Here is a 24,791-nt window from a genome sequence, read left to right on the forward strand (position 1 = left end):
TTCGTAACACTACACGAAACGCTGGGCTCATAGCGGTTGCCGTTCCCACAATTCCGCTTGGCTCGGAAACCGCTCTATAAAACGCGCTCTATGCACACGCGTTTCAGGGCCAGCTGTGAGGTACTCTGGATGGTCCCTTTGTTGTAAGTCGGACTCGGTAAAAATGGGAGAAGAAACCGGGAGACGGCGGCTCGGATCTGGAAGGAACAGGACCATCTCTTTAATGGTTCTCCCCTTCCCCGGGTGACCCAGTGACTCTGATTCGGGGCCACAAAACCGACCGCCTCGATTATTTACTCGCTCGCATTCAGCCGCTTGGTGTCGCAACGCGCATGCGTCACTCGCGTTGGCGGTTTTCGGTGGTGGGCAAGCCTTACGCTTGCGTAGAACTGCCCTCTGATGCGAAAGGGTTAGTCAATCTCGCGGAGTATTCTGGGTAGGGCCATTTACCATTGCCATTGCCTTCAGGTAGTCATCTAATGAAACAAAGAACTGAGGATGTTGGCAATCTGAACCAAAAAGTGCTGGAGAAATTCAGGTCTGGCAGCATCTGCGAAGAGAAAAACAGTGAGTATTTCGGGTCTAGTGGCTTTTGTCAGATCCGCAAGCAGCTGGAAAATGGTGGTATTTATGAGATTGGGATAGAATGGAGTGATTTGAATAGATCGAGAAGGTGCCCAGAGATGACAAGCCAGTGGAAAAATAAATGCTAATGGGAAGTGTGAATAGTTGAAAATATGATGGCTGTGGTCGGAAAAACCCACACATAACAACAGGACCTAGGGATGTGGGGATGGGTAACAAACATGGAGGAAGGTGTCCACTCTATGAAATTGTTGAACTCAGTTGTGGTTGGTTCACTCACTGAGCTGGTTCATTAATTCACAGATGTTTCATTACCCTGCTGGGTAGCATCATCAGTGCAGCCTCTGATTCCCACCTGGTATTTAAACTCTGGGGTCTGTTGGAACTGGTTACCTCATTTCTGGTTTTTCTTTGCAATGGTGTATATTTATGGTCTAATTCCACGTGTTTATTGATGGCCTTTTTGGAGCATAACCATCCCTCTAGAAATTCCTGTGCTTGTCCCTGTTTGGCCTGCCCTAGGATCTTGATGTTGTCCCAATCAAACAGGTGCCTCTCCTTATTCGTGTGTATGGAGACGAGTGAGTACTGGTCATGTCTTTTTGTTGCTAGCTGGTTTCATGTATTCTTGTGGCCAGTTTCCTTCCTGTCTGTGCAATGTAATATGTCTTTGCATAGGATCTTGTGTTATGTTGGCTCTGCCCATAGTGGATAAGGGGTCTTTGGTTCGAGTTAGCAGTTGGCATAGGGTTGATGTAGGTTTGTGTGCAACTCTGATGCCCAATGGTTGTAGGAGTCTTGTGATCAGTTTGGATATGTTCTTGATGTATGGTAACGTGACAGGCGTGTCAGGGCATAAGACATAGGAGTGGAAGTAAGGCCATTCTGCCCATCAAGTCCATTCTGCCCATCAAGTCCATTCTGCCCATCAAGTCCATTCTGCCATTTAAATCATTCCTGTTGTTTGTCTGTGTGTTAGGCATCATCAGACCCAGCTGTTTGGGTATCTGTTGTCCCTAAATAATTGGTAGAGATATTCTTCGTTCTGGGTTGCTGCAGTATTTTGTTGCTCGTTTAAATAGTGTTTCCACACAACTCCGTTTGTGAGTGTTGGGGTGATTGCTGTTGAAATTCAGGACCTGATGCATGTGCGTGGCCTTTCTGTGTACCTTTGTCACAAATGCCACTGCACTGCAGCAGACCTCAGACAGAAATGTTGGAATAAGAACACAGTGGTGTGTGAGGTGGCACACAAGTGGAAGTTTGATGTCATTTATCTTGACAGCTTAGATTGAATTAAATGTAGGTAAATTACTGCTTCTCTAAAAGGTGCTAATGGGGTGTGATGAGTTGTTGGAGGAGTAGCTGAGTCTGTTGTGGAGGGAATGGTCTCTGTGGGATGTGGACAAGAGAGGGAATGGGCATATATGTCTGCTGGTGAAATCTTACTGGAAGTGGCAGAATTGGCAGCTTATGATCCTTTGCATGCAGAGGCACATGGGTGGAAAGTGAGAACAGCAGAGTCCCTATTGTTACTGTGGGAGGGAAGGGTAAGGATGAGGGCATAAATATGGGAAATGAATCAGACATGACTGCAAGACCTATAAATCAGTTTGGCAGAGCATTCAAGGTGGAGAAAAAGGGTGGACATGTTGGAGACCCTGCCCCCCCCCCCCCGCCGCTACAGAAGCTCTCACATCAGTTCTGATGATGCCAGAGACAGACAAACTGGGAGAATGGAATGGACTCCTTACAGGAAGGAGATGAGGATTTATAGTCAGGGTAACAGTGGAAGTCGGTAGGCTTGTAATGGATATCAGTGGTGAGTCAGTCCTCAAATGTCAAGGAAGGGAAGGGAGGAGTCAGATGGGTGATGTGAATGGGAGAGAAAGATGGAAATTGGAAGCAAAATTTATACAATTTTCCAATTTCAGATGAGAAAAGGGAGCAGCACCAATGATCTCACTATGTACCAAGTAGGATTGGAACAAGGAATGTTTCACCTACCCAGCAGAGACAGATATAAATGGTCAACAGTTGGTAGGTGCCATTCACCTCTTCTTGACTGTCGAGCTCCTTCAGCGTATTTATCAAATCAGTCACACTCCCTTTATCTTTCTTCATAGTCTTTCCTTATTTATCCAAAGCTGTAGTGAATGTTACTCTTCATTCACGTCATGCCTTGCTGGGGCAGCGGAAATCAAGACCCGCTACTCCCAGTGTTATTATAAAAGTTTAAGATTTTTAAAAATACGCATATTCCCCCATTCACCTGATTTCCAAACCCAGTTGACAAAGCACACTCTCTAGGTTTCTGTACTGAACAAAAGTTACTATTTATTACAAGTAACTAGATTCTAGCTACAGGTAAATAGTTATGAACTATCAGCATATGACTCTACTAGTTAAAACTCTAATCTCCTTATGAACTCCCCTTTATTCACATACAGATACAGACAGTAAAAGTACAGGAAAGTAAACAAAGGGATCATCGGGTAAGCAGTTCACAAGGATTGCCGAGATGATTCCTATGATTCTTTGACTGGTCAGAAGTTGCTTTTCAGTTGTCCTCTGGGTGCTTCCATTGATTAGCAAGAAGTACAGAGTAGCTGGTTTACTTATGAAAACTTTGAATTATCATCACAGCTTACAGCAACTGCTGAAGACAAGATAGAATTATTTTCATGATCATGCTTCAGGTGGATTTTTGCAGAGAGAGATCATTTTTAAACTGGTGGTAATTGATGGAGGTCCAAAGGCCTCTCTCCATCTTGTTTACAGTCCCAAACTGTTTAACTACAGGAGAACCCATTGCATAGTTGTTGCCATTTAGAAGGCTTGTGTGCGCTAACTGATCACTTGTCAACAGATCGATCTGCTACTTATTGCCATCCAAAGCTCCGTTTGTACACAAACCATCAGCTTCAGTTTGCATGTATCCATTGCTGAAACCCACAGCTGTACAAATAGTATTCACAATTAGTGTCAAGTTACTTGCATTCAAACCATGTAGCAAACCTTGTTTTTAAAACAGTTCTTTTCTAATTTCAGTACACAATTAAAAATACAGAAGCAAGGGTTGTTCTTGGAGAAAAGTATGTTTGGAGAAGATTTTGTAGAGATATTCAAAATCATGAGTGGTCTAAACAGAGTACACGTGGAAAAACTATTTCTAGTAGTGGAAGGATCAAAACTGGAGGGCAAAAATTTAAGGTAGCATTCAAAAGAACTTGACACGATGAAAGATATTTTTATGCAGTACGTGGTTAATATCGGGGGAGCAGCGCTGTAAAGTGTTATTGAAATGATTAAGTAATGCCGTTGAATAGGAAATTGTATCGTTATCTGAAATGGAAGTCTTTACAGGGCTGTAGTAAAATGCCAAGCAGTGGCACTAGGCAAAAACCTCCTGCAGCAAATCAGCATGCACACAAGGTTGTGTTCAAAGCTAGAAAGCATATTTTTTAAGATGAGAGGGGAAATATTGAAAAGGGACCTGAGGGACAACTTTTTCACACAGATGTTTTGAATATGGAAATTAACTGCCAAAGGAAGTGGTAAATGCAGGTACAGTTACAGTTACAATATTTAAAAGACATTTAGACAGGTACATGAGTAGGAAAGGTTTAGAGGGATATGAGCCAAATGCAGGCAAGTAGGACTAGTTTAGGAAATTTGGTTCGCATGGATGAGTTGAACCAAAGGGTCTGTTTCCATGCTGTATGACTCTATGGCTCTAGATTTCTGAATGACTTCTTACTGTAATGATACTATGCTTCAACCATGCAGTTTCCACCCACATTCAGGTAAAGCATCCCAGAACGTAACACATTTGATTTTTAAAAACATCTTCTGGTAATTACCTTAAATCTGAGTCACCTGGTTAGTAGTCCCTCCACCCGTGGAAACACTTTTTCTCCATTATTAATGTTTCTTCATTAATTATTTTAATTTTGTTAATGAAAATTCTTCATGTTTTTGAAAACCTCTACCATAAGTTATTTTAACTTTTTTTTTGCTTTGCTCTTCAGCTGGAGAACAACTCCAACTTCTATCGTTCTCCCTAGAACTGAAGCCTGTAATTTGTGGTACCATTCTGATTAATCTCTTCTTTCATCATGTCAAAGGCAGTGACATTGATGCTAAAACATTACACCCAGAATTGAATACAGCACTGATGTAATCATTGCAGATTAGATAAAAGACAACCAGTAAATTTGGTGCATTAGAATATCCAAAAGGCATTTGATAAGGTGCCATGTAAAGGTTACTGCACGGGTAAAGAGCTCCTGGTGTTGGTGATATACTTTTGTTGACATAGGATTGGTCAACCATTAGGAAACAGAATAAGCAGAAATAGGTTATTTTCAAGTTAGCAAAGTGTAACTACTGAAGTGCTATAGGGATCTTTGCTGGTGCCTCAAATATATGGATACATTTTAACAATGCAGACGAAGTAGTATTACATTCAAATTTGCTGATGATAAAAAGATAGTTGGAGTGATACAGCTCAATGAAACATACAGGATTCTAACAGGGAAGATGCTGAGCGATTATTTCAAAGAAACAAAGAAACCTACAGCACAGGAATAGGCCCTTCGGCCCTCCAAGCCTGCGCCGAGCCGATCAAGATCCTCTGTCTAACCTGTCATCTATTTTCTAACGGTCTGTGTCCATTTGCTCCCTGCCCATCCATGTACCTGTCCAAATATACCTTAAAAGACGCTAACGTGTCTGCGTCTACCACCTCTTCTGGCAATGCGTTACAGGCACCCACCACCCTCTGTAAAGAACTTTCCACGCATATCTCCCTTAGACTTCCCTCCTCTCTCTTTGAACTCATGACCCCTAGTAATTGAGTCCCCCACTCTGGGGGGGAAAAAGCTTTTTGCTATCCACCCTGTCTATACCCCTCATGATTTTGTAGACCTCAATCAGGTCCCCCCTCAATCTCTGTCTTTCTAATGAAAATAATCCTAATCTATTCAACCTCTCTTCATAGCTAGCACCCTCCATACCAGGCAACATCCTGGTGAACCTCCTCTGCACCCTCTCCAAAACATCCACATCCTTTTGGTAATGTGGCAACCAGAACTGTACACAATACTCCAAATGTGGCCGAACCAAAGTCCTATACAACTGCAACATGACCTGCCAACTCTTGTACTCAATACCCTGCCCAATGAAGGAAAGCATGCCATATGCCTCCTTGACCACCCTATTGACCTGTGTTGTCACCTTCAGGGAACAATGGACCTGAACACCCAGATCTCTCTGTTCATCAATTTTTTCTAGGACTTTTCCATTTACTGTATAGTTCGCCCTTGAATTTGATCTTCCAAAATGCATCGCCTCGCATTTGCCTGGATTGAACTCCATCTGCCATTTATCTGCCCAACTCTCCAGTCTATCTATATTCTGCTGTAACTTCTGACAGTCCCCTTCACTATCAGCTACTCTACCAATCTTAGTCTGATCAGCAAACTTGCTGATCAGACCACTTACACCTTCCTCCAGATCATTTACATATATCACAAACAACAGTGGTCCCAGCACAGATCCCTGTGGAACACCACTGGTTACAGGTCTCCAATTTGAGAAACTCCCTTCTACTACTACCCTCTGTCTCCTGTTGCCTAGCCAGTTTTTTATCCATCTAGCTAGCACACCCTGGACCCCATGTGACTTCACTTTCTCCAACGGCCTGCCGTGGGGAACCTTATCAAACGCCTTACTGAAGTCCATGTATATGACATCTACAGCCTTTCCCTCATCTCGGCTGAATCCAGAACAGGAGCACAGTCTCAAGTAACTTGCTAAGATGAGGAGAAATTTCTTAAAAGGATTATAAATCTTTGGAATCCTCTACACCAGTGGGCTGTGAATGCTCCACGTTAGACCGTAAGACATAGGAGCAGAAATTAGGCCATTTGACCCATCAAGTCTGCTTCGCCATTCAATCATGGCTGATAAGTTCCTCAACCCCATTCTCCCGCTTTCTCCCCATAACCTTTGAGCCCATTGATAATCAAGAACCTACCTATCTCAGTCTTAAACGTACTCCATGACCTAGCCTCCACAGCCTTCTGTGGCAGTGAATTCCATAGATTCAGCACCCTCTAGCTGAAGAACTGTGTGCAAATGAGCAGCCCATATTTACCACATGCAATTTATTTTCGAAGACTTATTGCCCAACACTAATTGCCAGTAGGGCAGTAAAAATCTGTGGGTTTATGTGGTTCTGGAATCACATGTAGGCCACAGCAGAGAAGAACGGCAGATTTACCTCCATAAAGGGCATTCATGAACCAGATGGGCCTTTCCGACAATCAACAGTGATTTCATGGTCATCATTAGATTCTTAATTCCAGATTTTTATTAAATTCAAACTTCACCATCTTATGTGGCAGGATTCAAACTCAGTCCCCGGAACATTATTGATTAATCAATAATATCACAAAGTCAATGTCTTCTCAATCTCACTATTACATAGGTCCTGCCTCATTCACTCTCAACCACTCAAGCCCCAGCCTCAGGCATAATCCTATATGCCTCAGAGCTGGCTACTCACCCGGGACACCTCACCACTGCCCCAACCCCTCCACCCTGCACCAGCAACTGAGCTACTCACTTAATCTCTCCCTTTGTCTCATTCCAGGATAATGTGGATAATATTGAATTATGAAAAGTACACTGGGTGGAGATATCCAAGATGAATGGTAGGGGTGCTCAATATTCAGCTGTTCACCCCTCTGGGGGAAATAAACTCTGGTGAGTGAGGAGCATGCCCACTCGTGGAGGTGTTGAAACCTCCGTGTCTCAACAACAAGTCAGAAACATTCCCATTACCACCACCATGAATATTCTCTTAATATGTCCAATGTCTGCCTCATTTTCATTGGCACTTTTACTCTGTTGTCTCCTGCAGATGTAAGTGGACACTGCAAAGTATCCACAGCTAAGATGCTGATCCTACAAGACATTCCCTCCTCCATCCCAGAGGAAGAAGCCTCAGAGGATACATTGGTAAGGCTGTATCCTCCACCAGCTCAAATACTGATACCTTGATGGGTATTTTAGCCAGATGGAAGTGGGAGCACCAGCTTGTGGGAAGACCACTGCCATGACAACTAGCCGAGGGGCAAATGTCCCAGGTAGCTGGCAATTGGGGGAATGCCACAGCCCAAGGTACCCAGGGCAGAAGAGGACCTCATGTGATGATCATTTCAAATCTCCATTGTACTGCACAAGTAGAAACTGGAGAAGCAGGCACATTTCCTGGAAGCACTTGGAAAACTCTCAAAAATGGGAGGACTCCATCAATGCTGTTTTGCAGAATATTGCATCTGGCTTGCAAGAATTTGGTTTTCTGCATGCACTAGTTGACCGCTGCCTTGAACAGCAAGGTTCAGTGAGCTTAATGTGAACGTATGGACCTACAGAGTACACACTAGCATTATGGATGCCTGGTCCTGACCAGTTCAAGTGGCTAACTGGCTGTGCTTAAGCCCCTGGGCTGATATTGAAGGCTACACCCCACTTACTGTGCTGAGATCCCCTGAATGAAATGAATCTCCCTTGACTTGTCTGAGACCCATACCCCTTAGACTTTGAGACATGGCCATTTGGCTGAAGCATGTGCAGTGTGTAGTCAAGTGACCATGGGCTCAAAATTAGACATTCTAAATTGACTCACAGCCAGAGAAATTAGGCTTGATAGGTAACTGGTCAAACTAAATGAAACAATAGTCAGCAGCTTTCTGCTACAAAGAAGAGTATAAACCAAGATCAAAGAAGTTACAAAAGTTCAAGGTGAATTGGCATCCTGATTGACTGAGTATGTGCACTTTAAACCAGTGAAGAGCTTTGGCTCAACCCTCTTGGATGATTTGAGCCCAGCTTATGACTCCATTTGTTAAAAGCCACAGGACATTCTCAAAGATCATGATGACTGTGTAAGAACACAGACATGGATCTTCACTGAAGAGGGTGACATCCAAAGAAGACTCAGCAAATAATCATAGAAAAATTTGTGGCAGAAAACCATGAAGCAACCCAAAAAAGATCCAAGAGAAGATCTGCCCTGACCTGCAAGATCCAATTTCATGGAAGAAAGCCAGCCCTGCATTGGAGAGGAAGGGGATTCCAACATATAGATCATTGCAGGTAATATCCTTTGTCAGTCAGATAATGTTAGATTGAGAATAACTATTGTGGAAATTTAGAATTTTTTTTAATAAGGAATATATTGTTAATAAAATTTGAGTTGAATCAAGTTGTCTGACTCGCCAGCAAGAACACTTGGGTAAAGTACTTTTAATACATAACCTGGTCAAAGCATCCCAACGCACAGACAACGTATGTTTGCCATGTGACCTGCTGGCTCATGGTGCAGGCATGAGATTGATGTAGCATGGTGATGAACAGCAACGTGTACACCCCTTTGACTGATCACTGCTGCCAACAATGACAAGCTGCTTGGATTTTCCCTCTGCTAAAAGGGAAGGTGGAAGTACTGTGAGACTTTAAGCTGAAGGTAAAAGTGCAAAAAAAATCATGAGGCAAGGCTGTTGTGAACACCCAAGCAGGTGCAAAGTGAGTAAATGCTAAGAGAGAAAGCAAGGAGCCCTGAGATACACCTTGATCTGACTCTGAAGTTGGGTGTCTGTCCCTGAGTGCAAGTATCCTAGCAGCAGCATTTCAATAAAAGGTGATGGTGGACTGTATAGTAAAGCACTGAGATGAAGAAATGTTTTGTGAGTGAGTCAGAGCTGTGATGTGAGGCTGGTACATGTCGATGCCAACTTTCTTGTTATGGATAGTCACTGCCCATGGAGTGTGTCCTAAGATATTGGTGATTGATGTCCAAGATGGATGACCAGAGGAGGAAGTGACAAATTGGAGCTGCCAAGTAACCACTTTTGACTTTTATATCAGAAGCTAGATAGCAACAAATCCTACCTAGTAGGTAAACAAAGTGAGATGAATTAATAATGATACACTAATATATGCAAATGAATGCAAGTAGACTGTCACTGCTCAGTAGTAGATTTATGTCTCATTGTTCAAAACTTGGTTGGAAAATGGAATATTTTGGTCTCAGTATTGAGAATCCCTTTGCATCTTTATCTCATCCTATTTTCCAAACTTTCTCACCAAGGCTGATTGTTCAGTGGCTGGGAAGATTCTACCTGTCTTGTTCCTTTCTTGAATAAAATAAAAAAATTACATTGTGGTTTTCCAATCCACCTGGACCTTTCCAGAATTTTTGCAACCAACTCCTTTAAGACTCTAGAATGAAGATACTGTCAGTCTTTAGTCCAAACTTGTTTCCCTAGTACTTTTTCTCCGATGAGTGTGATTCTTATGTTCCTCTTTCCTTTATCCCTGTCAATGTTCTACTATTCCTGGATTCTTTCTCCTTTCTACAGTGAAGATATATGGAATACTCAATCAAAGTCTCTGTCATTTCTTGAGGAATACCACTTTGTTGCATCTTGCCAAACAAAAAATTGGCAGTTTACACATACTCTGTTTCCTGTAATAAGCTAAATTTCTTATCCATGTCAATAGGTTATTCCCTACACCACGAGTTTTTACCATTTTGGAATAACCTTTGATGTGGCATCTTATCAAATGCCTTCTGGAAATCTCAGTATGGTACTTCCAGTAGTTCCCCTTTGAAGAAATGTGCTGTGGACAAAAATCTCAAATACTGGTTAAATATGATTTCCCTTTCACAAAATTCTGAAACTGCCTGATTATCTTGAACTTTCTACCACAATATTGTCTATGATAATAGCTTCTAGCATATTCCTGTGACAGATGTTAAGCTAATTGGCTTGTAGTTTCCTTTGTCTTTTTTTTTCTGTTTTGGAGGTGGTGTTCATTTGCTATTTTCCAGTCTCATGGAACTGACCGTGCATTCAGAATTTTGAAAAACCAAAACCAAATATATCAAGTAGCCACTTTATTTAAGATGCCAGAATGATGTCCATCAAGATCCAGGGATTTATCAGCCCACTACTGCGCATTTACTCATGGTCACTTTCTTTGTTTTTGTAATTATCTTTGGATTTCTTCCTCCTTACTGGGATGTTACTCATATCTTTTGTAGTAAAAAACTGATGTAAAATGTTTATTCAATTAATCTGCAATCTCCCTATTTTCCAACATTCATTTCCCAGACTCACTTTCTATATTTCCAACACTTACTTTATTAATATTGTTCTTTTCCAAGTATCTATAGAAACTCTCACTATTTGTTTTTAAATTTCTAGCTGCCTATCTTTCATATTCTAATTTTTCTCTTAAACTTTTAACCATTCTTTGCTGTTTTTATATGCTGTCCATTCTTCTGATCTGCCATCCATTTTCACATACTTACAGTAAAATTGAGTTGAATTAGAGTGGACCACAAATTTATGTTAAAGGGAGCTTCAAGACAGCAGAAGTCCCTAAGTAAACTACAAATGTTGTTTAAGATTGAAAACAATATTCACAGAAGTTTACACCTTACATATTTATATAAGTAAACATATGGAAAAAGTCTTTTTTATTTAAACAATTCACCCATCGCAATAGTCCTTCCTTTTGAAGTAGATAAGATCAAGGAAAAATCCAAGGCTTTTTACATATATGTGCAAAACAACAGAATGTCCAGAGAAAGGGTAGGGCCGATCAAGGAGTGTAAGGGGAATTTGTGCACAGAGCCTAAAGAAATAGAGGTAAGAGAGAATTGAACGTAGAAAAGTACAGCACAGTACAGGCCCTTCGGCCCACGATTGTTGTGCCATGGAATAATTCTAATCCAAAAATAAAATAACCTAACCTACATTCCCTTCAATTCACTGCTGTCCATGTGCAAGTCCAGCAGTTGCTTAAATGTCATTAATGACTCTGCTTCCATGACTACCACTGGCAAACTATTCCATTCTCTCACAACTCTCTGGGTGAAGAACCTCCCTCTGACATCTCCTCTATACCTTCCTCCTAACACCTTAAAACTGTGACCCCTCGTGGCAGTCAATCCTGCCCTGGGGAAACGTCTCTGGCTATCGACTCTATCCATGCCTCTCATTACCTTGTACACCTAGATCAGGTGACCTGTCTTCTTCCTTCTCTCCAGAGAGAAAAGTCTGAGCTCAGTCAACCTCTCCCCATAAGACAAGCCCTCCAGTCCTGGTAAACCTCCTTTGCGCCCTCTCCAAAGCCTCCACATCTTTCCTATAATAGGGCGACCAGAACTGTACACAATATTCCAAGTGTGGTCTCACCAGGGTTTTGTAGAGCTGCAGCATAACCTTGTGGCTCTTAAACTTGATCCCCCTGTTAATGAAAGCCAAAACACCATATGCTTTCTTAACAACCTTATCCACCTGGGTGGCAACTTTGAGGGAGCTATGCACATTAACACCAAGATCCCGCTGCTCCTCCACACTGCCGAGAATCCTGCTTTTAATCCTATATTCAGCATGTAAGTTCAACCTTCTGAAATGCATCACTTCGCATGTATCCAGGTTGAACTCCATCTGCCATTTCTCAGCCCAGCTCTGCATTCTGTCAATGTTTCGCTGAAGCCTGCAATAGCCCTCGATACTATCAATGGTACCTCCAACCTTTGTGTCATCAGCAAACATACTAACCCACCCCTCAACCTCCTCATCCAAGTCATTTATAAAAACTACAAAGAGCTGAGGCCCAAGAACAGAGCCCTGCAGGACACCACTCAGCACTGACCTCCAGGCAGAATACTTACCGTCTACAACCACTCTCTGCCTCCTGTCAGCCAACCAATTCTGAATCCAGACAGCCAAATCACCCTGTATCCCATACCTCCTGACTTTATGAATGAGCCCACCGTGGGAAACCTTATCAAATTCCTTGCTGAAATCCATGTACACCACATCCACTGCCCGACCCTCGTCAACCTGTCTCGTGTCTTCCTCAAAGAACTCAATAAGATTTGTAAGGCATGACCTGCCCCTCACAAAGCCATGCTGACTCCCTTTAATCATGCGATGTTTTTCCAAATAGGCATAAATACTATCCCTCAGAATTCTTTCCAAAACCTTGCTGACCACAGACGTAAGACTGACTGGTGTGTAATTTCCAGGAATTTCCCTATTCCCTTTCTAGAAAAGAGGAACAACATTTGCCTCCCTCCAATCTTCCAGTACGACTCCCGTGGAGAGTGAGGAAGCAAAGATCTTTGCCAGCGGCTTAGCAACCTCCTTTCTCGCTTTCCGGAGCAACCCAGGATAAATCTGGTCTGGCCCTGGGGACTTATCAATCTTAATGTTTGCCAAAATTTCCAGCACATCAACTTGCTCAATCTTGATCTGTTCAAGCCTGTTTTCCTGCTCCTCAAAGTTCTCATTCCATCAGACCATAAGACATAGGAGTGGAAGTAAGGCCATTTGGCTCATCAAGTCCACTCCGCCATTTAAATCATGGCTGATGGGCACTTCAACACCACTTCGCTGCACTCTCCCCGTAGCCCTTGATTCCTTTTGAGATCAAGAATTTGTCGATCTCTGCCTTGAAGGCATCCAACGTCCCGGCCTCCACTGCACTCTGCGGCAATGAATTCCACAAGCCCACCACTTTCTGGCTGAAGAAATGTCGTCTCATTTCAGTTTTAAATTTATCCCCTCTAATTTTAAGGCTGTGCCCACGGGTTCTAGTCTCCCCGCCTAACGGAAACAACTTCCTAGCGTCCACCCCTTCTAAACCATACATTATCTTGTAAGTTTCTATTAGATCTCCCCTCAACCTTCTAAACTCTAATGAATACAATCCCAGGATCCTTAGCCGTTCATCATATGTTAAACCTACCGTTCCAGGGATCGTCCGTGTGAATCTCCGCTGGACATGCTCCAGGGCTAGTATGTCCTTCCTGAGGTGTGGGGCCCAAAATTCGACACAGTATTCTACATAGGGCCTAACTAGAGCCTTATAAAGCCTCAGAAGCACATCGCTGCTTTTATATTCCAACCCTCTTGAGATAAACGACAACGTTACATTTGCTTTCTTAATTACGGACTCCACCTGCAAGTTAACCTTTAGAGAATCCTGGACCAACACTCCCAGATCCCTTTGCACTTCTGATTTGTGAATTTTCTCACCATTTAGAAATTAGTCCATGCCTGTATTCTTTTTTCCAAAGTGCAAAACCTCACATTTACTCACATTGAATTTCATCAGCCATTTCCTTGACCACTCTCCTAAACTGTCTAAATCTTTCTGCAGCTCCCCCACCTCCTCAGTACTACCTGCCTGGGCACCTATCTTCGTATCATCGGAAAACGTCACCAGAATGCCCCCAGTCCCTTCATCCAGATCATTAATATATAAGGTGAACAGCTGCGGCCCCAACACTGAACCCTGCGGGACACCACTCGTCACCGGTTACCATTCTGAAAAAGAGCCTTTTATCCCAACTCTCTGCTTTCTGTCAGACAGCCAATCCTCAATCCAAGCCAGTAGCTCACCTCGAACACCATGGGCCCTCACCTTGCTCAGCAGCCTCCCGTGAGGCAATGTATCAAAGGCATTTTGGAAGTCTAGATAGATAACATCTACTGGGTTTCCCTGGTCTAACATACTTGTTACCTCTTCAAAGAATTCTAACAGGTTTGTCAGGCACGACCTCCCCTTACTAAAACCATGCTGACTTGTTTTAATCTGACCCTGCACTTCCAGGAATTTAGAAATCTCATCCTTGACAATGGATTCTAGAATTTTACCAACTACCGAGGTTAGGCTAATCGGCCTATAATTTTCCATCTTTTGCCTTGATCCTTTCACAACAAGGTCCCTTTCCTTAGTGAAAATGGAAGCAAAAAACTCATTTAGGGCTTCCCCTATCTGCTCAGACTCCACACATGAGTTCCCTACGCTATCCCTGATTGGCCCTACCTTCTCCCTGATCATTCTCTTATTGCTCACGTATGAGTAAAATGCCTTCGGGTTCTCCCTAATCCTTCCTGCCAAGGCTTTCTCGTGCCCCCTCCTGGCCCTCCTCAGTCCACTTTTGAGCTCCTTCCGAGCAAGCCTGGAATCCTCTAAAGCTGTGCTAGACCCTTGCTTCCTCCACCTTACGTACGCTGCCTTTTTCTTTTTGACAAGAAGCACCTCTGTTCCCGTTATCCAAGGCTCCTTAATCTTACCCCTTCTTACCTGTCTCAGAGGAACAAATTTATACATCACTTGCAACAACTGCTCCTTAAACAGCCTCCACACGTCTGCTGTGCCTTTTCTGTGAAACAATTGCTCCCAATCTGTACTTCCCAACTCTTGTCTGATAGCATCATAGTTTCCTTTACTCCAGTTAAATATCTTCCCCTGGTAACTGCTCCTTTCCCTTTCCATGGCTCTGGTAAATGTGAGGCTGTTGTGGTCACTGTCGCCAAAGTATTCTCCCACCAAGAGATCTGACACCTGTCCAGGCTCATTGCCGAGCACCAAATCCAAAATGGCCTCCCCCCTCGTCAGCCTGTTCACATATTGAGAAAGGAAACCCTCCTGAACACTCCTGACAAGAACAGCTCCATCCAAACCATCTGCACTAAGGAGGTTCCAATCTATATTGGGAAAGTTGAAGTCACCCTTAACAACAACCCTGCTATGTTTGCACTTTTCAACAGTCTGCCGGCCAATGAGTTCTTCAATCTCCCTACTGCTATTTGGGGGTCTGTAGAAAACCCCCAGTGAGGTGACTGCTCCCTTGTTGTTCCTAACTTCCACCCATACTGACTCAGACGACAAACCTTCCTCGGCAACCTCAGCCCATACCACCGTTTCTTCAGTATTTTTCAGAATACTTTTCTTCAGTATTCACAACTGAGAGGGACCTAGTTGTAGAGGAGGACAATGTGAAGCAGGCAAGTAGGCTAGAGGAGGTTGATGTTCGTAAAGAAGATCTGCTAGAAATTCTGAGGAAGTTGAAGATAGATAAATCCCTGGACCTGATGGGATTTATCCAAGGATTCTATGCGAAGTGAGGGACAAGATCGCAGGGCCTTTGGCGATGATCTTTTTGACCTCAATTTCCACGGGGATAGTGCCGGAAGATTAGAAAGAGGCAAACGTCATTCCCTTGTTCAAAAATGGGAACAGGGATAACCCCGGAAATTATGGGCCAGCCAGTCTTATGTCAGTGGTGGGCAAATTATTGGAAAGGGCTCTGAGAGACCGAATTTATGATCACTTGGAAAGCCACAGTTTAATTTGTGATAGTCAGCATGGATTTGTGAGGGGTAGATCATGCATCACAAACCTTACTGAATTCTTTGAAGAGGTGACCAGACACATGGATGAAGGTCGAGCAGTGGATGTGGCATACATGGATTTAAATAAGGCTTTTGATAAGGTTCCCCATGGTCGGCTCATGTAGAAGGTAAGGAGGCTTAGGGTAGTGGGAAATGTGGCAGATTAGGTTGACCCTTATGAGCTGACCCTTTGAAAACAACGGGTGGTAGTGGACGAAAAATATTCATCATGGTGCTCAGTTACGAGTGGTGTACCACAAGGATCTGTTCTGGGTCCTCTTCTATTTGTGATTTTTGTAAATAATTTGAATGAAGGAGTGGAAGGGTGGATTAGCAAGTTCACGGACGATACAAAGACAGGTCACGTTGTGGACAGTGCGGAGGGCTGTTTGAGCTAACAACAGGATATTGATAGCATGCAGAGCTGGACTGAGAAGTGGCCGATGGAGTTTAACCCTGAAAGGTGTGAGGTGATTCATTTTGGAAGGACAAACTTGAAAGCAGAATACAGGGTTAACGGAAAGATTTTTGGCAGTGTGGAGGAGCAGAGGGATCTTGGGGTTCATGTTCACAGTTCCCTGAAAGCTGCCATCCAAGTGAATAGAGTTGTTAAGAAGGCATATAGTGTGTTGGCTTTCATTAATAGAGGGATTGAGTTCAAGAGCCATGAATTTATGATCCAGCTATACAAAAGCCTGGTTCAGCCATATCTGGAGTATTGTGTCCAGTGGTCACCTCATTACAGGAAAGATGTGGAAACGTCAGAAAAGGTGCAGAGGAGATTTACCAGGATGTTGCCTGGAATGGAGGGAAGGTCTTACGAGGAAAGGTTGAGACAGCTTGTTTCTCTTTAGAACGAAGGATGAGAGGTGACTTGATAGAGTAGACAGCCAGAGACTTTTTCCTAGGGTGGAGGTAGCTTTTACAAGGGGGCATAGTTTTAAAGTGAGTGGAGGTAGATATCGGGAAGACGTCAGAGGTAGGTTCTTTACTCAGAGAGTGTTAGGGGCTTGGATTGCATTGCCAGAGAGGGTAATGGAGTCGGCCTCATTAGGGGCATTTAAGCAGCTATTAGATAGACATATGGATGATAGTATAAGGTAGGGGTGGAGGTTTAGATAGACTTTAGGTTTAGGGTAAAAGTTTGGCACAACGTCATGGGCTGAAAGACCTGTACTATGCTGTACCCTTCTATGTTCTAAAATCATTCAGGGCTAGCTGTCACTGACAGCCAGAATTTAATGCCTGCAGAGAGATGTGAACTTGCTGGTGTTCCAACTGGTCAGTTGAACGGCTGAATCTCTTCCCACACACACAGCAGGTGAATGGCCTGTCACCAGAGTGAGCACGTTGGTGTGTCAACGGGTCCTTTGTGCTTTTAAAGCATTTCTCACAGTCAGCACTTAAAACGTCTCTGATCTGTGTGAACACATTTATATGTCTGTAGATCCTTTGTGGTTTTAAAGCTCCTCTCACAGATGGAACATTTAAAAGATGTCTCTTCACTGTGAACAAGTTGGTGTCTCAACAGATTGGATCACCAAGAGAAACTCTTTCCACACACATAGCAAGTGAATGGCCTTTTCCCAGTGTGAGCGCCCTGGTATGTCAGCAGGTCCTGTTTGCTTTTGTACTTATTCTTGCAATTAGGACATATGAAAAGGTCTCTCATCAGTGTGAGAAGGTGATGTGCTAGAAGCTTGGATAACTCGGTGAAACCTTTTTACACACCAAGGAGCAGGGGAAAGGTCTCTTCTTGGTGTGAATACATGTCACAAGGCCAGATGACTTACTAAATTGCTTGCCACACGTTAAACAGGAGAATGGCCTCTCACCAGTATGCTGCATCAATGATTTTCCAACTGGGAGGGATGGTTGAATCGCTTTTCACAGCCCTCACATTTCCATGCTGGTGTCCTTCTGTCTTGCCTGATTGGATGATCAGTTGAAGCCTTGTCTGTGCAATGAGTATACAAATAGTTTCTCTTCGATGTGAATGGCATTTTTTTAGGCTGTGTAACTGGTTAAAACTTTTTCTAGTCAGTCTATTAAAACACTTACATGGAGCTGTGTCTCTCTGATTTCCATGTTAAACTGATGTTTGAAATTTTCTCCCACAGGCATTCCTCCTTCTACATTCAATGACTGCTCTCATTCAGTTTTGGGTGGATTGAGTATTATGTCAGACCTTGACATGGTGTTTAATTCAAATTTCCTGCCTGCTTTTCTCATTTCCTGTTGAATTCACAAAATTCATCACCCTCAGAAGAAACAAAAACAAGATGGAGCCATTTGGCCTAGGTATTTATAGTTGACTTGCATCTTAAATTCATCGAACCACTTTGTCCTGTAACCCTTAATAATCTTGATTTACAAAAATCTGAAATACACAGCATTGAAATTCTGATTGACGCACAGTTTCATTAGTTTCCAAGGTGACATTGTTCAATATTGACATTTCCTTTGATATGAAATAGTGCCTCCTGGCAACATCTTAGAACAATTCCAAGTTCAAAGTTATGTTCTCTTTTCCTCACCAGAGGAACTAGTCTCTCGCTAATTTGCCCTTTCAACATATTTAATCATCTTAACCTTGCCCCAAATTAAGTCACATCTTAATGTTCCATATTTCAGTATATTTCGGAATTTCAGAATATGAGTCCATGCAATTTACAAAGATTAAACTCCAATTGCAAAATTCCGAATAGACGTCTTTGGTTTCTCATGAATATGCTTTCCCCCTTTTCCCCCCTCTTCCCCCTCTTCTATCTACAAACCCCTCAAACTACCCATTTTCCTTCCTCACCTTATCCTTGTTGTTTGGCTTCAAGATAAATTGCAGGTTTTGATTTTTCTCCATTTCTCTCTTTTTGATACCGGGATTCATGTTCCACCCCTCAAGCACTACGACCGGTTACAGAACATGCTTCATCCTTACCTCGCCGACGCTTTGAGCTATCTTCTGTTGATTCTCAGGGAAATCGATCAGCACTCGTCAATATTACACTGCTAGATGCAGCAATTTCTGAAGGCGGGTCCCAACCCGAAACGTTCCTCTGACGCTGCCTGTGTTCCTCGAGATCCACACTTTGTTATATCGGAAGAAATATTGTTCAGTTTGTAAACCAAAATATTTAACCTCGCAACGAAAGAACAATTTGGCTGACAATTGAGGATTGTGTGCGGAAAACGTCCAATTTAATCGAATTTTTTAATGATTATTATATATGGACTTTACTCCGCCATATTAAAACATGGTGATTGTGCCTACCCAAAATGCGTGGCGCGGGAGAATACGCCCTATCAATTACCGAAGGTTCAAACTGCGCAAACGCCAAGGCGCGCCCCCCTCTCAAGTAACGCCCAAACCACGACGCAAGCGCAGTGTGTCACCGGGCTTGCACGGGAGCGAGCGGAGGTTAAGCGATCTTGAATGTCAGCGGCTCTGAGGTCACGAATCAAATAGGCCGGCGCGGCGAATGTGCGTCGCGGACCACGAGTTGGGAGTACAAGGGGAACACCAATAAAGAATTGGTGTGGTGCCTCTTTGATTGAATCCGCCGCTGTCCGGTTTTTCCTCCCCTTTCTATTGTGTGTGATTCTCAACAAAAGAACTGCTCAGAATGCCTTATGATTAGCCGTGAGGAGCACGCGTATTCTTAACGCCTGGTGACGGTGCACGTTAGATAGAGTAGTTTATGAGGTGCGCTGATTTGTGGGAACTGCAACTGAAATTACTAAGCACCATGTGCGTTTTATTACAGCCTTACGGTAGGTCGGCGACTGGAAACAATTGAGTCTTGTTTTTCTGCACATGCTACCCGGCCTGTTGTGTAGCTGCAGCATTCTCACTTTTTGATTTGCAGTATTTTAAAAGCAATTTATGAGCCGGTTTTTGAATTAGGTGACGCGTTGAATGCGGAAGATGTCCTCTTGCATTTTCTTTTCCATTGAATAGAGATGGTGGGAAAGCTACTGGGTTTAACTTCAAATTATCTCAACTAAAAAGTGGTCAACAATTGTTAATCTTGTGGAAGGTGGATTTTAACTGATATTGCCGAGTTGCTGGATACGCCCTGTCTACAATGTTAAAAACAATCCTAGCAGTACATTTTTTTTCTGGGAGTTCGTAATCCATTTTTGAATATAAATTCGTAATGAATTTGTGAAATATGCACATCAGTAGTCAAAGCAGTATATATTACAGTTCCTCATGATCATTTGGCATGGTGATGAGCACTCCTTGTAGTGACGACAATACATCACCTTCAGTGGCCACTGTCCTAGTACCAGACACACAAATGGTCAATTTTAATAAGTTCTGTTTCAAAAGTTACTATGTTTTGGGACTTGTCTTTCATGCTCCCTTTCCCCAATTGTAATTAATTTTACAGTCTATTAGGAGTATTTGTTGAGACAAAGCATAAACCAAATGTCACATCAATATCTGACAGAGTCGCTTGATTCATCAGGACCTGGACATCGTCAGCCTTTGAACATTGAAACAACAAAGAACGCCATCCACCATGGGGAGAAACCATATGTGTGTCCCGTGTGTGGACGAGGCTTCAGCCAATCATCTAGCCTGTCAAGACACGAGCGCAGTCACACTGGGAATAAACCCTGTAAATGTGGAGACTGTGAGAAGGAATTCAGTTATCCTTATGAGCTGGAAACCCATCGACGTATTCACACTGGAGAGAGGCCGTTTATCTGCTGTATATGTGGGAAGGGATTTATTCAGTCATCTGCCTTATTGACACATCAACGTGCTCATACCGGGGAGAGGCCATTTGTCTGCTCTGTGTGTGGGAAGGGATTCACTCAATCACCCCATCTCACTGAACATAAACTCACACACTCTGATAAGAGACCATTTCAATGCTCTGACTGTGAAAAAAGATTTAAAAGCAAAAAGGATCTGCTGACACACCAGCGAGTTCACACTTGGGAGAGGCCATTCACCTGCTCAGTGTGTGGGAAGGGATTCATTGATTCATCCCACCTATTGCGACATCAACAAACACACACTGGGGAGAGGCCATTCACCTGTTCTGTGTGTGGGAAGGGATTTTCACAGTCATCCCACCTCATTGAACATGAACTTGTTCATTCTGATCAGAGACCTTTTCAGTGTTCTGAATGTGAGAAAAGATTTAAAAGTAAGAGGTACTTACTGAAGCACCAACGCACTCACAGTGGGAAGAAGCATTTCACCTGCTCCCTCTGTGGGAAAGGATTCACTCAGTCATCTGATCTGCTGAGACACCATCAACATCACCTGTGACTGCAGGGTTGGATTCTGCTGTTCATGTTGCTGTTATTCATGTCTAGAGTTGAACTGTGTTTGTTCGTAGTGGTGTTGATAATTTATTTAACTGGGATGGAATTTGCTATTCTGAGTAAATTAGGAAACATTGTTTAAAAACATTGACCCAGATATTCTGATGGCCAAATAATTTTAGCAGAGTAAACTGAAGTTGTGTATCAATGACTCGAGAGGAGATGTACAGGAAATTGAAAATTCCAATGCAGTTTTCCTGTGATGGGAATCCTTTGACGAGAACCTTAAAGTTTGAGAATTCTGACAGTTCTATCTCACTTAAGATCAATTGCTATCCAGGCAAAGGTAGAAGATGAAAAAGCTGAAACTTTGACTGTCTGTTAATTTCTTACCGGTGACACCCCCCCTCAAATTCCTTACAATCTCCAATGCTGACCTGACCATATCAGACCAGGCAATACCCTCCCTACCCTACACTCAACATTCTGACCTCACCTGACCTGACGCCACTCCAACCTACTGTAAGCACTCATCATTTTACGTATTACTTATGTCCCACATCCACTTGGCACCCTAACTCCCTCAGCCAACTATCAGCATTCCCCACCTATCACCTGACAACTACTGCCAACCTATCCTGTCATTCACTTAGTTTTTCACAGAACTATCAAGTCTCCGCTGGAAGCTTAAAACTCAGAACACAGCACTTAGCACTTGAAAAAGGTGCATGATTTCTATGATGTCCTTCTATGCTGTTGAATTCAAGGATTCCCGGAAAGATTCAGCATTGGAGGTCCCTGTCCAGGAGACTACAGCACCAGAAGTCAGTGATTTTTTTTAAAAATCAGATTAGATTAAATCTTAAAATAAAGTAAGAAGTTAAACTAAATTAATCTGTTTGTTAATTTCAGGGCCATTGTTTTAGATTTTTGATTTTATCACTCTGGAGCTCACAGCAAGCAATTTTTTTTTGTCTTGGGATGTAAGTGTATCTGGCTGGCCAGCATTTATTGCTTGTCCTTAGTTGTCCTTGAGAAGCTGGTGATGGCTTTCCTTCATGAACCACTGCAGTCCACATGCTTTAGGTTGATCCACAATGCCATTTGGGAAGAAATTCCAGGATTTTGACCCAGTGACAGTGAAGGAATGGCGAAATATTTCCAATTCAGGATGACGGGTGGCTTGGAGGGGAATCTGCAGATGGTGGTGTTCCCACATATCTGCTGACCTTGTCCTTCTGGATGAAATATGGGTTTGTGACAGGAGCAGAACTCAGCCTGAATGCTGTTCAGGGTCACACTAAGTGGGATAGCCACTGCTTTAATCCATCCCGTCTGTCTTCGTGGATGGCACCATCTTCTGTGAGTTAATGTTGAAGCATGTAAGAAATGTGTCCAAGCTGTTCCCTTCCGTCATTCTGCATGTTCCTATACATGGAATGGAAAATTCCTTCATATTTGTGTTCAGAGCCAGAAAGTACAACAGTGGAGGCTAGAAACACATTCTTAAATCAGAAATTGGTGTAAAACTGTCATCTGTTCTTGACTGAAAGTAAAACTATTTAAAGCTTCCAAATTGAAAATTACTGTGGTGATTATTCCTAGAGATATTCAGCATATTTTGTGACACTCCTGACATGACAGTTTTAGACCGGTGTTATGCCTATTTTAATACAATCTTTAACCAATTTGTTTCGAATAGCAGACAGAGGAGTTTGCAGGAGCCTGTTGACTGTTCGTGCATTTGTGCCCAGATTTTTGTTTAGGCTCAGAAAAGACAACCTGGACACTTTTCCATCTTCTAAATGCACACCGGATCCATTCGTCCAGGATTTTTGTCTTTTCACAATACATTTGCACAGCATTGTGAACCAGGATGAACCTCATGAGGACTGGTGGTGTGGGCGCAGGACTAATATCAGACCCATCTTGGTTCTCCAACCACAATTGCTCAGCTCCCAAATTTCATTCACCATCCAACCCTATGAATCTCACCCAAAGTGCCCCTAGCAAATCCATGGCTACTTGCCCAGTGTGCAGTGTGTTTAGTCTTCAAAAGCCATGGCAATAGTAACAGGAATTATTGACAATCATTGAAACAGAATTAAACTTCCAATAATCTATGAAAACATTGAATTCAGAAACTGTAATTAATACTAACAAAAGCTGCCCAGTACAAAAAACATTTAACAAGAGAAAGTGAGCATTGGTCAAACAGAAAGTGAGATGGATATTTAATAATCAATGAAAAATACAGAGATTACAGATGAATTGAACAGATATTTTGCTTCATCTTCATTGAAGAGGATACAATAACATCCCAGAAGCAGCAATACCTCAAAGAAGAAAGCAAAGAGGAACTTGTAAAATCATAATTACTGGAGAAGTAGTATTTGAGTACATTGTTAGAGGTGCAGGCTGACAAGTTCCTGGGTCCTGATGGATCTTATAAGAGGTGGTTCATGAGATAGTCAATGAATTCATTTTAATTCTCCAAAACTATAGATTCAGGCAAAGTTCCATTTGATTAGAAAATAAATTCCGTTTATTTATAAAGGGAGGGAGACAGAAAACTGGAAACTACAAGCCAGTTAACTTAATATGTGGCATAAGGAAAATGCTATAATCTGTTATGAAAGATGTTATCACAGAGCATTTAAGTTCAAAATAATTTGGCAGCGTCGGTATGAATTACTAAAAGGGAAATCACGTTAGAACTCAGTGTAGTAATGATAGATCAGTAGATGTATGCTTAATTTGTACAGGGCACTGAGCTACATTTGTAAGAATGTGCAGTCACTTTATTCATGGAAAGATGTAATTTTTTTTATTATTTATTAACAGGCTGAGGGTAGAGAATTGGCTGGGCAACAGGAGACAGAGAGTTGTGGTAGAACAGTTTCTCAAAATGGAGACCTGTAATTTCCAGAAGACATTCAATAATGTGTGATATCAAAGGTTATTGTGGAATGTAAATGCCCATGGTGTAAGAAGTAGCATATTGACATGGACAGAAGATGGCTCGCAGAAGCAGATGGTAGGCATAAATGGGTCTTTTTCACCTTGGCAAGGTGTGACAACCGGTGTGCCTCAGGGATCAGCACTGTGACCTCAACTTATTCTCAGTGACTCTGATGAAAGGACACAAGGTATGATTGTTCATGACATAATAGTAGGTAGCACAGTAAATTGTAAAAAGGACATGAGGCTATGAAAAGAAGGAGTTTTATTAAGTGAGTGGCCAAAGTGAGTGGCAAATTTGATATATGTGAAGTTGACCATTTTGCGGGATAAATAAGAAATCATAAATAGTGAGAGACTGAAAGCTGTAAGATGGAAAGAAATCTTGTGAGCCCCTATGCATGAATCACAAAAGACTGATGAGCTGGTACAGCAAATAATTAGGAAAGTTAATAGAATGTTATGATTTATTGCAAAGAGAATTGAATACAAAAGTAAAAACATTATGCTTAATTTGTACAGGGCACTGAGCTGCATTTGTAAGAATGTGCAATCACTTTATTCACGGAAGGATGTATTTTTTTTATTATTCATTAACAGGATGAGGGTAGAGAACTGGCTGGGCAACAGGAGGAAGAGAGTTTCTCAAAATTGAGACCTGTGACCATTGGCATTCCACGGGGATCCGTG

General features: G+C 42.5%; 1 protein-coding gene across 2 annotated transcripts; it reads left to right on the forward strand.

The window, feature by feature from the left end:
- Positions 1-431: 431 nt before the first annotated feature.
- Positions 432-22,941, forward strand: LOC125447821 (zinc finger protein 239-like). 2 transcript variants are annotated; one of them, XM_048522576.2, is made up of 5 exons: positions 432-567; positions 2,520-2,625; positions 17,978-18,158; positions 18,760-19,628; positions 20,312-22,941. In XM_048522576.2, the coding sequence occupies exons 4-5, from the start codon at positions 19,556-19,558 to the stop codon at positions 21,142-21,144; spliced, it is 906 nt and encodes a 301-aa protein (XP_048378533.1). In that variant the 5' UTR covers positions 432-567; positions 2,520-2,625; positions 17,978-18,158; positions 18,760-19,555; the 3' UTR covers positions 21,145-22,941. The 2 variants fall into 2 exon arrangements, with proteins under 2 accessions (XP_048378533.1, XP_048378532.1); XM_048522575.2 differs by lacking the exon at positions 2,520-2,625.
- The last annotated feature ends 1,850 nt before the right edge of the window (positions 22,942-24,791 follow it).

The sequence above is a fragment of the Stegostoma tigrinum genome, chromosome 39 (assembly GCF_030684315.1).
Source record: "Stegostoma tigrinum isolate sSteTig4 chromosome 39, sSteTig4.hap1, whole genome shotgun sequence".
Lineage (NCBI taxonomy): Eukaryota > Metazoa > Chordata > Chondrichthyes > Orectolobiformes > Stegostomatidae > Stegostoma > Stegostoma tigrinum.

Coding starts and splice junctions, on each gene's coding strand:
- LOC125447821 (XM_048522576.2), top strand. CDS start 19,556: ATGAGGTGCGCTGATTTGTGGGAACTGCAACTGAAATTACTAAGCACC. Junction 19,629..20,311: donor CGTTTTATTACAGCCTTACG/GTAGGTCGGCGA, acceptor AATATCTGACAG/AGTCGCTTGATTCATCAGGA.